The following is a 14,363-nucleotide window of genomic DNA, read 5'->3' on the forward strand; positions in this document are numbered from 1 at the left end:
GGCTGCTATGGGGACTCAATGTCTGGTTTGGAAGCCAAAGGCTTCCAGCTATGCAGGCACATGTTGCAAAGGCCAGGTGTACATTTCTGTGATTGGCATTTTGCTCGTTAGTTAAATGGTGAACCTGTTTGTATCTTTTAGCTGTGAATCTTTGATATGAAGGTTTTTTAATGTTTGTCAAGTACCTGAGATTTTGCTTCCAAAAAAACCCAAATTGATAGGAGTAGTAAAAGTTTTTGTTTTATCCTCTGCAAAGTAACAGTCTGCCTCAGAGAAACTTATAAAGCTGTCATGCCAGCTCACCGTGCTTTCCTTTAAAGCCCTACAATGAGAACACTTGGAAAAAAGTATCAAGTTTTACGCATAGAGATTAAAAAGGTTCTTGAATCACAGACAATTTGTTGTTTGAGTATCCTGTGTTTGAATGTTCATACGTAATATAAAAATATCGTGGGGAAAGTTAATGGTACTGGATGTTGGTGCAGTTATGTCATGGAGAAAACCTGCCTTACTCTTGCTTCGATTGTAATGTCGATACTATGGACCTGCGCCCTTAACGATGGACAACTTTGTACTACATTTTTTCACTCTGGCAAATTGTGATCTTCCACTTGAATTATAACTATGCTCGATAATTATTGGCTCAATCACTAATTCATAAAATACGAACTGATGTATACAACAGCGAGCACTACTTCTGCACAGCCATATATTGTGCGCCACAGCTTCTGTTGCAGGTAGGATCATGCATAATATGAGACACCGACTCGCTGGGTGATTAATAGCAAGAAACCAGTACGGGATCATGAATCTCCCAGTTTAATGATTGCTGTTGTATGTTGTTTCCATCGCACATAGACTGGAATATTCTGGTTTGCAACAAAATGGAGGATTGTAGCAGGCAGGTAGCTTGTGCACTGTGGTTATGAATAGCTATGTCATGGCTTTTCTGTCAAAACAAGTTTCTTCAGTTCTCAGATTGGGTGTCAGGCACTGAAAATTGTCAAGATTGGAAGATGAGTGCTCTGTGCTGTAAAGATTGTATTTCTATTGAACTTGAGGGAAGGCTGGAGCTAAAGAACAAGCCTGGCATGGTCTTAAATGGGACAATGTCAAAGTAAAGCTGCAAGTTTAATCTGCTTTAAAATGCTAAGAGTTAACTTTCTGGGGCATTCTTAAGTTTGCAGCTGAAATCCCTTTGGCTGGCCCTTTTTTTGACTCCAAGTTAGTGGTGAGAATCCCAGAATTGTTGGTTCAATCCCCAGAAGTGAACACAGCTAAATTCTGCTGCTATCACCTCCTTTCTCTAGGTCTTATTCATGTCCCTTATCTGTTAGCAATTTATCAGAGCTGTAACATAACATGAAACACATGTTAGCCTGCTTAGAGACCATTTCCCATCCACACTGTGAAAATTATTGAATGTGGGAGATTTACAATGTGCTAGGCGGTCAAAACCTGTCTCGAGCTTGCCCAAATGTGCATCGTCTCAGTACCTTGGCTGCCTCCATGAAAGGCAGTATAAACTGGACTTCACAATACAGTTGCATGAATTTTGTGATAAGGTGACAATGCAGACCAATATTGTAGTCAAGGTACAATTGTGTAGCGAGGCTCCTGAACTGAACGTGGTTTCCTTTACTACTGTATTCTTCTGGGACATGATTCATCAGAGATTAGTGGCATGAAGGGTGTCTGTTTTCCTTGATATGGTGATCAATAGGGATACTCGTGCTAGCAGCTGCTGGTAGAAGAAACACACCCTAACCTAAACCTAACCCAAAGTGTCTGGTGCCATTCTGAAAAGCCCCCAAACCTTTTTTCCACATTATCTTTAGTCGGAACCTAAACAGCCCTTCTGCTTATGAGTCACCACATCAGACTCCTTAGTACCCAGAAAAGTGTATTAAACCCCACGATATCTGTGATTAAAAAAAAATTATACTTCCACCAGCCAATTCTGAAGGATGTGGACAAACTACCATTTTTCTTGCAGTAATTGATTCACGTTATTATGCTTAACTTGGAGCATTTCTTCTGAGTCAGTACTGAGCAATTGCAGACTTAAAGGTGTTTCAAATCTGCAAACAAACTTGCATGCTTCAAAGTGTCTGGGGTTTTTTTTCTACCCATATAAGTTGGTCTACTAAAAGCTAGGTTTTTCATTACAAGCTTGGACTCTCAGCATATGGGATCCTCAATGAATTTGTCAGACTTTGGGAAGGCCTGTCTATCATCACTTGATAGGCTAGACATGCAAAATCATGGATGCTTCTATAAAAAGAAAAGCTTAAAATTGAAAGTGCGTATTGAAATAGAATCTTGTCCTTCCTACAGTGAAAAACCAGTTTGGGATGAACTCCGTGCATGCTAAACAACTCACGAAGAAATGCTGTCATTGAAGAACAGCATTTTAAATCCTTCTCCCAACTTCCATTTTTATTATCTGATCTTTGGGGTGGCCTGCACCAGTATCACCTAAACTTTCAGGAATTGAAAATTTAGGCAATACTGAAAATTCATACCTGGGGTACAGACTGAGGTTAAAGTCAGTTCTGAGGATAACCAGACAATAAGCACAGATTTTAAACAGCAGTAATCAACAGGATCACTTGAAATACTTGCCAAATCTTGAAGCGTAGTCAGGCCTAGGAATCAGAATAATTTTTTGGTAGACTTTGCAGAAAGGTTTAAGATTAGCATCAAAGGGACGGCTGGTGGTTCCCACTAGCAGCACCCTGTCCTGTGCTTTCAAAGCCTTAAGGAATTTGGGGAGGATCTTTTCCAGTCGTTTTGGGTTCATCTTCAGCGCATACATGTAAACACAAGGAGGAAAGAGTTGTTACTGATGCTGACAATTTAGAGTTAATGAGGTGAAGTTGTGGACATGCTATATACAACAGGATTTTGTGCTTTTTTAGTAGCCTAGTTGCATTTAGTAGCCTAGCTGCATTTAGTAGCTGTTGACTACATGCTCAACCTAAGTAGAAAGCCTCTGTCTTCTGAAAGTCAGGTGAACACTTGATTTCTGCTTACGTATTTGTGGGTTTGTGCTAGTGCCTTTCGCTATTGAATTTGCTGGTCCTGTTATTGAAAAGCACAAAGGAAACAACTCATTTAAAGGCAGCAATCCTGATTTCCAGTTTGAGGAAGAAATATTGCTTGGACCTGTGTACCTGATGAACCTGAACAGATAGAAAAATTGCCAGGGTATGTACCCTGGTGTGGAATCCTCCCAGCTCTTGGAGGTTATGATCTACCAACTCCTACTCATGGTTTAAAAACTCCCTATTTTTTGCTGTGATTTCTAGCTTGCTGAGGCGCTAACCTGAGAACACAAGCTCTTTGAACTTGGGATTAATTTCTTGGCAATAAGTTACTATTTGACTTTATAACAAATATTTAATTACTATTTACAGAACAGGTGAGTATTGAGAACCTGTTACTGGGTAGTTATATTTGATAATGTGCAAGTGAATATTTGTTAGAGAAACTTAATCAAGTTGCTGTGGTGTCACACTACTGTTAATAAAGCTGTGGTGTGTTAACCCTGGCTGGATGCCAGGTGCTTGCCAAGCTGCTCTATCACTCCCCTCCTCAGCTGGCAGAGGTGCAGGGGGACTGGGAATAGGGGTTGCAGTCAGTTCATCACACGCTGTCCCTGCCGCTCCTTCCTCAGGGGAGGTCTCCTCACACTCTGCCCCTGCTCCAGCGTGGGGTCCCTCCCACAGCAGACAGTCCTCCATGAAATTCCTCAACTTGAGCCCTTCTCACAGGCTGCAGTTCTTCATGAGCTGCTCCAGTGTGCGTTCCTCTTTCCCATGGGATGCAGTCCTTCAGGAACAGACTGCTTCAGTGTGGGTCCACTGTAGGGTCCCAAGCCCTGCCAGCAAGCCTGCTCCAGCCTGGGCTCCTCTTTCCATGGGTCTGCAGATCCTGCCAGGACTGTGCTCCAGAGCAGGTTTCCCACAGGTCATGGCTCCTTTGGGCATCCACCTACTCTGGCATGGGGTCCTCCCCTGGCTGCAGGTGGAGATCTGTTCCACCACGGACCTTCATGGGCTGCAGGGGGACAGCCTGCCCCACCATGGGCTGCACCAGGGGCTGCAGGGGAATCTGCTCTGGTGCCTGGAGCACCTCCCGCCCCTCCTGCTGCACTGGCCTTGGTGTCTGCAGGGCTGTTCCTCTCAGTTCTGTCATTTCTCTCTCTCTGCTGTTGCGCAGCAGTGTTTTTTCTCTTCTTAAATATGTTATCACAGAGGTGCTATCACCGTTGCTGATGGACTTGGCCTTGGCCAGCAGTGGGTCTGCCTTGGAGCCAACTGGCATTGGCTTTATTTGACACAGGGAAAGCTTCTAGCAGCTTCTCACAGAAGCCACCCCTGTATCCCTGCTACTGAAACCTTGCCATGCAAGCCCAATGCAAAGCTATAAGTGAATAACTGGCTTAGGATAGCGTATTGTATTCAGAGAAGCCTAATGACTTGGAAGCCTCTTCTCAGAAATGATTGAGACTTAACATCCAAGTCACCCACACTTACTTGAAAAATCTTACTCTAGATCACCTTGTATTTTTTTCCTCTATAGTAGGCAGCTCCCTGAGAAACTTGAGCCTCAATTTCAGACCAGTTTTCCTTAATGTCAGTGAGGAAGAAACCATGTCTTGCAAACCTTCTCAGTTGAAAGGCAATGATAAGTACTTATGAATGTATTGCATGTACAATTTTTGTGATCCAATTCTTCTGTTGTCTGCAGTAGCAGACAGTTGACAGAAGAGACATTTAGCTTTGTGAAAGCTACAGAGGAGGGGAAATTGGAAAATCAATAAGAAATCCCCAGAGTCTTGGGGTAGAATCACACAGCTATTTTTCTAGCTAAACTTGTCTTAATTACAATATGTGTGTTTTCTCATTCTTTTTATTCTCATGGTCATACTATGCATCTTTCTAAGTTTGCCAATTGCTTAATCATGATAAGGAGTTGAGCATGTCCTAGCACTGGGGCTTAGGTCCCACTTCGGAGCTTGGACACGTTGCTTGCCAGGATGATACATCCAGCTCATGTTTTTGCTCTTGGATGAACTATTCCTGTGGCCATCACTCAATGCCAGCTGCCATCTTTTCATATCCTCCTTGTTGTACCTATGCACCCAAGAAAGCAGGATGCCTGTACTTGCTCCCAAAGAATGTGCCTTGTAAGCACAGTAGGTCTGCTCTGGAGCAAAGAAGTAGTCTTGGCTTTTCTCTTGCTCCGAAAGAAAGGACATCACTTTGTCCACACTCAAACAGTATGCTTGCTGTCTGAGGGCATGACTTCAAATCACAAGCTCTTATCCAAACTTTGCCATTTCCTTCTTGGGAAGCTTTTGGTAAGGAACTTGACTTCTCTGATGATTAAAAAGCTGCTGTAGCATATCTACCTTGGGAGTTTCAGCCAGCCTTGCCACTTTTGCTCTGTCAGGGAGATCTGGTCACAGCAATGACTGAAACGTGGATTTACTTTGGTTTTAACACATTTAATGCTGGCTAACTTACTCTCTGTGACTTCTATCTGTTGCTACTCATAAGCTTCAAGCTTTCTCTTCATGTGTATGGGAAGGAAGTACAAATGTTCTCTAAGATGTTTTGAGACATCAATATTGCTAGAAAAGTGAGAGTTACCAAATTATTTTTGGTTTGGAGATAGGGGAGTAGAAGAATCCCATCTCACTGAAATGACTGATAGAAGAGAATAGTTGCTTCAAGTGAGACATGGTGTTTTCTGGGCTTGCAGTATGTCTTTGGCTGGAAAAGCTGACTCTATTGGGAGATGCAGAGAATTTTTTAAAACAATTGTCTGACTCCTATTTCACCTCCTACTCGTTAAAATAAATCTTAATGTATCACCAGCATTTAGAACATCATTTTTTGGGGCGACATGATATTAATGGTTTCCCACTGATCTAGAGTTGGTTACAGAGTGCTCATTGCTCAGCTTGCAGGAATCTTAATATTAAAATTTTAAATTATTGTACTAGTATTGGAGACCAAAGTAAATACTCTACTCACGTTAAGCCTACTAAGCCAGACTAGCATTTACGTGTCAGCAGCTCCTGTTATGCTTGTGAAACTAATGTGTGTCCCTAGTACATGCATTTCAGGGATATGTCCTGAAAGCTAATAATATCTCCTCCACTTTGAAAGAAATGTGTCAGTAGCTTCCCTCTTCAACAGCCTATCTTGCTACGATTACAGCCATCATGTAGACCTGAGCTGGAGAAAAGTGGGGTGAATTGTGAAGGTGACTCCTATTTGTTGAACTATGAGCGCTGAACTGCTTGCACATCATCCTTGGCAACTGGATTTACCATAATATGCTTGCTGTTTGACTGCTTTGCATCCTTTGGGGGAGGACTGGAAAGAGACTACTTCTCTAGTGGGTATTTGAAGAATTTAAGGCTTATTTTTACCAGGTTCTCAGTCATGGTGCCAGAAGTGTCATGCTGGGATGAGCAAAGTGACTTCCACTTGCTTTGGCTTCACACTCTCTGGCTCCAAATATTGGTTATGCTGTGAAATATCTTGGACATAAGTGATTTCAAGCCTGGAGCCATCCACTCCCACCAAGAACACAAGAGGCCTTTTGTTAAATACCTGCAGGTCTCTGGATGCAATAGCAGGGGCAGGGGTGCTACCCCTGACTATGAGGTGGGCAGAGTGAGAAACTTTTCTGCTCTGATGGTTATCAAAGCAGACAATCCAGGCAGCCTTTGGCTCCAATCTTATTTTTAATCCCCACCTATACTTGTCAAGGTCAGAGCCCAAGAGAAAAGTTCCCTTTCAGTGTGGGGACCACTAGAGGGCATCAACCACTGCACACCCATCAGCTCATAGAGCCCTTGTCCAAAGTGATGCTTCATTGGTTTTCTAAAATACAGGCTTGTGCCCATCCTGCAGACTAAATACACTGGTCTTGCCTTAAGAAAAAGGCTTAACTTTTCACATGGAGCTCTAAAAGTAAAATATTTTGCAAGCAGCATGAATCTAATCAGGATTTCAGGTGAATTGCTCTCTGCTGTGTTGGTTGAATTGCTGTGCCTATTGGGCAGTGTTTTAATTTTCTTTCTAGTGGGGAAGCTACACAAGAGAGGAAGGAATGGAAGCAATGGCAACAGGACTCCTGGGAGCCCAAAGAAAATAATCTGTAAACATAACTATTTAACATAGGCTCTTTGTTTTCACAGTGGAAATTTATCCTTGTTACTTTATTGTTCACTCTGGCTCCATCCAATTTCTCAAATTAATCGAGCTGAACAACTTAAACTCATCTTAACTTTTAGTTTCTCGCCTCGTATTTTGAAATTCTCCATTATTCTCTTCTACTTTTCAGTGCACTGATGAGCAGTGACTGGACTATTTTTAAATAAAGCAAGTATAGGTGTGTAGAAGAGAAATGTGACCTCTTGGGGCTCTTAAGAAGTCACAAGACTCTCTTAAAAGAAAAAAAATGTTAGTGAGACAAGCTATTATCAAGCAAGCTTTGGCAGGTCTGGTCATACTGGTATGTGCTAAGCCAAGAATACACTTGCTCCTTTGTGATGTCTGTAATTCAACAGGAGAAATTATCTGCACTGGAATAAAAAAGGAGCAACTCACCTCTGCTTCAGCCTTCGGCACTGCTTTAGAAAATATTTTTTCTGTGTCTCCAATCCACACAACTGAGGGCTGCCATTGCTTAGCCACCTAAGAGAAAATGGGGGAGAGAAGGCAAGAAGCTGATTGAAATGGCTACAATTTCATACCTGTGTGCTTATAGTTACGCTTTTGAATCTGTATTTCAGCAGTTAAAATTAGTCTGGTTTATTTTGTCCAGAAATAATCAGTACTCATGGAGAGCTCTGGCTCTGCTTAGCAGTCTTGACAAATCAAACTGTTTCTAGTTAGGAATCTAACACTAAGAACCCAACCCAAATCGGATCGTTTTGAATGCTATGCTTACCTTTCATTTCTCAACCTGAATTTGGTTGCAGTTCTGCAAAAGTAAACCTGGACTTGGAGTTCAATGGAAAACAACAGACGACCAGCAGTTTTAGACTGGCTGCCCTGCTCATGGGATCCCTCTCTGTTTTTTTGAGGGCAATACAGATCGGGAGACAGGCAAGACATAGCTATTGCATGCAAAATGAGAGTACTTATCTTTAAGCAAAACAGGCTGATATGCAATCTTATGTCTTACAAAATAGCATTTAATTTGCAGTTAGCCCAAGAATTAAAATGGAATCTGTTAAATTGGAAGGGGGGTGTGTGTGTCTATACAAATGGGCTTTCTGGCTCCAAAGTCGGAGGCACTATACCTCTGGTTCACAGCAGGATGGCAGCAATGCTACAGGCTTTTTCACATCTTGCACTCTCCCTATTGCTATAGAAACGCCAGTGGTTTAGACATTCTGCTGCCAAATTTTAATCACTTTCCAGTGGCTCTCAGAGCTGTGCTAGTTTGCTCAGCAACAAAAGTGATGGCTCGGAGTCAATGGGTAACGAGAGACAGACAGCATTCTTCTGTCCTGCTTTTTTTCCCCCCCAGCTGAAACTGCTGCTTCCAGGAAGGAAGCTTAAAAAAATCGATAGGTTGTATACATCATAAGCTCAGAGTCGGATTGACAGCCAGTGCAGGAAGAATTAAGTCATGAACACATTTCTTCAAAGCACCGCAGTTCATTTTTATGGATGCATTTCAAAAGCACCAAGCATGTGTGTCTGTACAGTAAAAATGGATTGAAGATGGGGGAAAAGAATAGTAGATGAGGGCTGTTAAACATGTTTGCTCTGCTGTGCTGCTGATGGGGTGAAGTGGAAACAATGCCATCTTTGGCATGTGGCACTTTATTTGCAGTAACTCATCGGTCCTAGGCTATGTCATGTGGTACCTCCAAGTTAGAATCACAGACTGGTTTGGGTTGGAAGGGACCTTAAAGATCATCTAGTTCCAACCCGCCCTGCCATGGGCAGGGACACCTTCCACTAGACCAGCTTGCTCAAAGCCCCATACAACCTGGCCTTGAACACTTCCAGGGATGGGGCACCACAGCTTCTCTGGGCCACCTGTTCCAGTGCCTCGTCACCCGCATAAGGAAGAAATTCTTCCTTATATGTAGTCTAAATCTACCCTCTTTCAGTTTAAAGCCATTACCCCTTGTCCTACCACTACCTGCCCTTGTAAAAAGTCCCTCTCCAGCTTTCTTGTAGGCGCCCTTCAGGTACTGGAAGCCTGCTCTATAAGGTCTCCAGGGAACCTTCTCTCCTTGAGGCTGAACAACCCCAACTCTCTCAGTGTGTCTTCCAAGGAGAGGTGCTCCAGTACTCAGATCATCTTTGTGTCCCTCCTCCAGACTCAATTCAACAGGTCCATGTCCTTCTTATGTTGGGGGCCCCAGAGCTGGACGTGGCACTCCAGGTAGGGTCTCATGAGAGCAGAGTAGAGGGGGGAAAATCACCTCCCTCAACCTGCTGGCCATGCTTCTTTTGATGCACCCCAGGATATGGTTTGCTTTCTGGGCTGTGAGTGAATGTTGCTGGGTCATGTTGAGCTTCTCATAAACCAGTACCCCCAAGCCCTTCTCCCTGGAGCTGCTCTTGATCCATTCTCTGTCCAGTCTGCATTTGTGCTTGGGATTGCCCTGACCCACATACAGGCCCTTGTGCTTGGCTTTGTTGAACTTCATGGGGTTTGCGCAGGCCCACCTCTCAAGCATGTCAAGGTCCTTCTGGATGGCATCCCTTCCCTCCCGTGTGTCAGAAAGCACAAGTTCAGAGCACTTTCATTGAGGAAAACTGAGCTTTTTTCCATTGTTGGAAGGCAGGAACTCAAATATCTAGCATTAATAATGAGTATTAAAAAAATAAAAACATCGTATCATGAAAGTTAATATGAAAATCCTGCAGAAACTGGTGTGTAGACCTAGGCAGCTGTGTGAATGTTTATTTGCATGTAGCGGTAGCTTCAGTCCAGCAGTGTATTGAGTATACAAGCTGGAATTAAATGACAGATGAAAATTGTACAACATAATACTGCCATTTTAAGGCCCTTTTATCTATTTCCTATTTATCTATTTTCAGAGGTATGTTTGGCATATTCCAAAGCCTGCACACACTCTGCAAGGTACATTTGAGAGGGCAAGCTTGTGGATTTAATTGAACTGAGCTGTGCAGCAGCCTTAGATACAGGGTTTCTCTGCTGAGTATCCTGCTACTCAAGGGCTCAGACATATGCAGAAAATGCAAGTCAGTCCTACTGATTCATACTTGCTGGTGAATTCAGTCAGCTCCTGGTTGGCTGTAAACAGCTTTGGAGACAAGTGGTGAAAGAAGAGTAATGCGGTAACATGATCATGTAGCAGAGATGGAAAAACTGACATTCTTTTCAAAATTACGAGAAATAAAGGTGTGGCTTAAGGTGCTAAAAGGAACCTACAGCTTCTTAAAGAATGACATTTGCATTTTGTGCACCTGCTGTGAAATATGTTGTGATGTGTAGAAACTCTGACTCAGACCCTCACTGAACTCAGCACTGCTAATGAACAGATATCAGCTGGGGCTTTCTGATGTTTCTGAGGGTGACTTTTACCTTCTGAAACATAAGATAACCATTTTACGCTCCTGCTCTGTGTGCGCCTGGAGAGGACACGGGAGGGAGATGAAGCAGTGGGAGACTGTTCCCATTGAAGCCTGCCTTTCCTCCGAGTGAAGATCGGGCTGGTGGCGTGCTGTCTGCTCAAGTTTACAGACCGTGCGCGTGCGTTACCACCCTGACGGGCTCTTGCTGTGGGATCTGCTGCTGCTGTTGTTGTGGTGCTTTCTCCCAGCTTGTGTTTATGACCAAAGAGGTGCTGTACCTTTGCTTTGTAAGGAGAACAGTCATCTTCTGGTTTTTCTGCTTTGTGAGGAAGTGCAGCTATATGAAGCCTGGGGAGCCATGTAGCTGTTCTGCAATATATTCTCCATACCTGTCTGTCTGATGCTGCAGTGCGATGTGACAGGGCAAATAAGGGTGGGGGAGGTTACAGAGGCTATAAAAGCTGTTGGGAATGCTTGAACTCTGCTTGTGTACTTCAAAGGGAACCATGTTGTCCCTACAGTGGGGCCACCACAGTCGGGGACGTGCAGATCTTCCCCATTTGGCTCAGAGACAGCTTCTGTGGTTAGCAGCCCTCCAAAATGGAGCCTTAAGTTTTTAATCAGACTGTAATTTCATTTTAACTCTTAAAGGAGAGTGCTCGCTGTTTTCACACCTGTAGTTGTCTTTTTTTGCACCCTTTATTTCCCCATCCGGTAAGTAAAAATGCAATGAATAATCTCATTTCTGTCTGTTTCTTAAGCGATACTTTCCTGTGCTTTCTGTTTTGAGGCAATAATGATCTAAATGTATAAAGTGGCCTGCATATATTTTTTTGGGTGTTGATACACATTAATATGACCAAATTCAACACAGTGTTTGGGCCTGGCTGGTTTTTTTAAGGCAGATCAGACACCCAGAATCCATTGGCATCTAATTTAAATTGTTGGCAGATATGTAGCAGACTGCATATCCCCCGTGAAAGTGCTGCATTTGAATTATCCACAGACAGTTTGAATCCATGGATAATTAAATGCACTGTACATAATTAATTTGTAATTGAAATTTTATTAGCTTTGGTGCATTCAACAATTTGTCGGAGCTGCCAGCAGATGGCTCCTTAACCCTTCTAATACCGCTCTGAGCCAGCAGCCGCCTGCGCTGGAAACCGCTCTGATGGGTCACAGATGCTCTTCAGGAAAATCTTTTTGAAGAAAAGCCTTCTCGTCCTGCTGTCTATCAACACTTATCAAAGATCAAACAGTATTTTTGATAGCCTTGGGTTAAACTTTTCAGGCCTGAGAGCCAGAGTTTAACAGTTAAATTGCTACACTTGAAAATACGGAAGCTTGCTTCTTGCAGGGCATATGTGCACAAGGCTCCTCCAAACTTGAAGGCTTTCATGGAATTTTCCTAAAAGGCCCAAGACCAAGATTTCCTGGAAGCTTAAGTTGTTGCTGAAAACTGCTCAATACTCTGCAGTTTACATTCAAAGAAATGCTTCAAAGCAGCTAAAGCAGCAAGATGCTGAAACCTGTGATTAGACCTTATCTGTGGGAGCCTCATCATGCAAATATTCCAGTGCTACAGTGGCGATGCCTCTGTATTCTGGTTTGTTAGAAAATAACTATAAATACTGTCTCCTAACAGGATGCACTTCACTTTTTTTGACATTAGATTAACACAGTGTAAAGCTGCTTTGTCACAGAAAGAACACGGTGTAGTTGAGTATTTAATGCTTCCAGGGTCCAGGCTTCTAGCAGGCTGCACTGCAATTGTGCTGGGATGCCTGGAAGAAAGGCTAATTGTACTGTTCCCAAATTTCAGCTGTAATGCAAGAGTCTTGTATGGTGTGGAAATGCTAAAACCAGAGACTTCTGTCAACGTACTGGGGTAAACTGTACCTGGTTCTTCAGGCTGTCAGAAAAATGGCCCATTTGAAGGGACAATACAGCAGTGGTTACAAATAAATGAACCTGATTCAGTGGGAAAAAAAATTGATGACAGACTTCAAAATTATGTTGCTGGGATTATATAATTTAATCTTAAACTCCATTGCATTCCTTTTTGGTATAATGCTTTTATAGTCACCTTTGACTTGCTAAACAGCATAACCAAATAGCCTGATAAGAGTCCCCTAACAGTGATGGTGTTGAAATATTTCTGCAGCTTTCTGCTCTGTAAAACTCGTTGTTCACCAGAGACGGCTGCACAGCACACGCACTCGGCTGGTATTTCCTCCTGGCCACATCTTTCCCAACCTTTTAGCCTGGTCACTGTTGCACTAATAACATTTTCCCATGTGTGGCTTTTTGCACAATGTGCTTTCTGTGTGCTGCTGTGGCCCTGGTAAAGGACTCGAGAGGGGTTGTCTCACTCTGGCAGTGATTAACCTGATGGCTGCCTTATGGTTGCCACTGCCTGTCACGTTTATTGCCTTGGAGTTAAGCCTTATGAACTACCTGCAATTTTGCACCTCTGTGTCATGGAGTCATGCATTCTACCCTCCCTCCTTGATACCTTCTGGATTTGTTTTTTTTTCTGTGCATCCTTCACTATCCTTCTTTGCATCTTTTATATAAAGCTGCTCCACTGCAGCAGTGTTTTGTGACTTGATTGGGAACATGGGAGAGCCAAGCCATCAGTTGGTATAAGCTGGCAGAGAGCTCCACTGAATTCAGGCTGGCTCAATATGTGGAAAATGTAGCTTAATTGAAATATTCCATCATGTTCTGGTTCATGCTTGAAGGATGAGTTTTGTTTTAAGGACTGCTGGGAAGCGCTTCTATATTAGAGACAGATCCTCTCTTTTCACTCGGAAGCAGAGCTGACCTGGCAGGCTTTGCTGTGTCTGTGGAGAACACAAGTGCTTGGGCTTGGTGTTTGCAGCTTCTTTCAATAGTTTTCCTATTCAATATTAATCTTCCTTACATTTCCTTTGAATAGGCAGATTGAAATGTTGGTGTTTTCCTGTTCTGGTATAAGAAGTCATTTCCTCTGAATGACATTTAAAGTGCCTGCTTTGAGTAACACAAAAGTCTCTCTTTTGGATCAGGGCTGGTATGTCTCTTGCAAATCTCCGCCCTGAAATAAGGGAGGGGAAAAAAAAAGAATTTGGCTCTTGCATCTGAAACAAATTAAAGTTTCATTTCTTCCAATGCTATTCACTTGTTTAGGGTGTCTCCCATGAAACAACTGCCAGCAGCCAACACTCAGTTATGGACAGAAAGTTTCCTAATGGTCATTTTATGCTCTCCAGAGTTTCCTTTCATTACAGAAACTCCGTTGTTTGCGGATGCAATAGGTAATTGAAAATGCAAGCTTACTTCACCTTTATCACAGAGCACCACTAATTCTTATTTACTAATCTTGGTGTTTAACAATGGTTACATGGATCATAAGATAACAGAAATAGACCGCTCGTGTTTCCTGTCATTCGCTTACAACTATAGGTGGAAGGTCTGTATTCTGCTTGACTGACTCTTTTATAAAGGCACTTCTGGAAAGCTGGAGCAGAAAGCTTGCTTGACAACAGTCACAGCTGCCATTAGCAAAAACCATGACCAAAAGTGTCTGATCATGGAGATGTGGTGAATCTTTTGGTGATCAATGGTGTGCAAAGCACTTTAACAAGGTGTACTACAGTGTGTCAGATAGTAGACTGAGAGCTGTGGATATTACACACTACATGTCAGCTGCGGGATACCATTTGCTTTCATGGCTTGTATGTGCTGCTCTGTTGTAGTCTTAAAATAATCCAAATGTGTTTACAC

General features: G+C 42.9%; 1 protein-coding gene across 1 annotated transcript in view; it reads right to left on the reverse strand.

The window, feature by feature from the left end:
- The window catches only part of IQCA1 (IQ motif containing with AAA domain 1), a 100,030-nt gene that overhangs the window by 5,258 nt on the left and 80,409 nt on the right, over positions 1-14,363 (reverse strand). The window contains exons 15-16 of the mRNA XM_035891069.1: positions 7,635-7,721; positions 2,626-2,803 (exon numbers count right to left, since the gene is read on the reverse strand). Of these exons, the coding sequence (XP_035746962.1) occupies positions 2,626-2,803; positions 7,635-7,721 (265 nt within the window). The remainder of the gene's footprint in view (positions 1-2,625; positions 2,804-7,634; positions 7,722-14,363) is intronic.

The sequence above is a fragment of the Egretta garzetta genome, unplaced genomic scaffold, assembly GCF_000687185.1.
Source record: "Egretta garzetta isolate BGI_Z169 unplaced genomic scaffold, ASM68718v1 scaffold113, whole genome shotgun sequence".
Classification (NCBI taxonomy): Eukaryota; Metazoa; Chordata; class Aves; order Pelecaniformes; family Ardeidae; genus Egretta; species Egretta garzetta.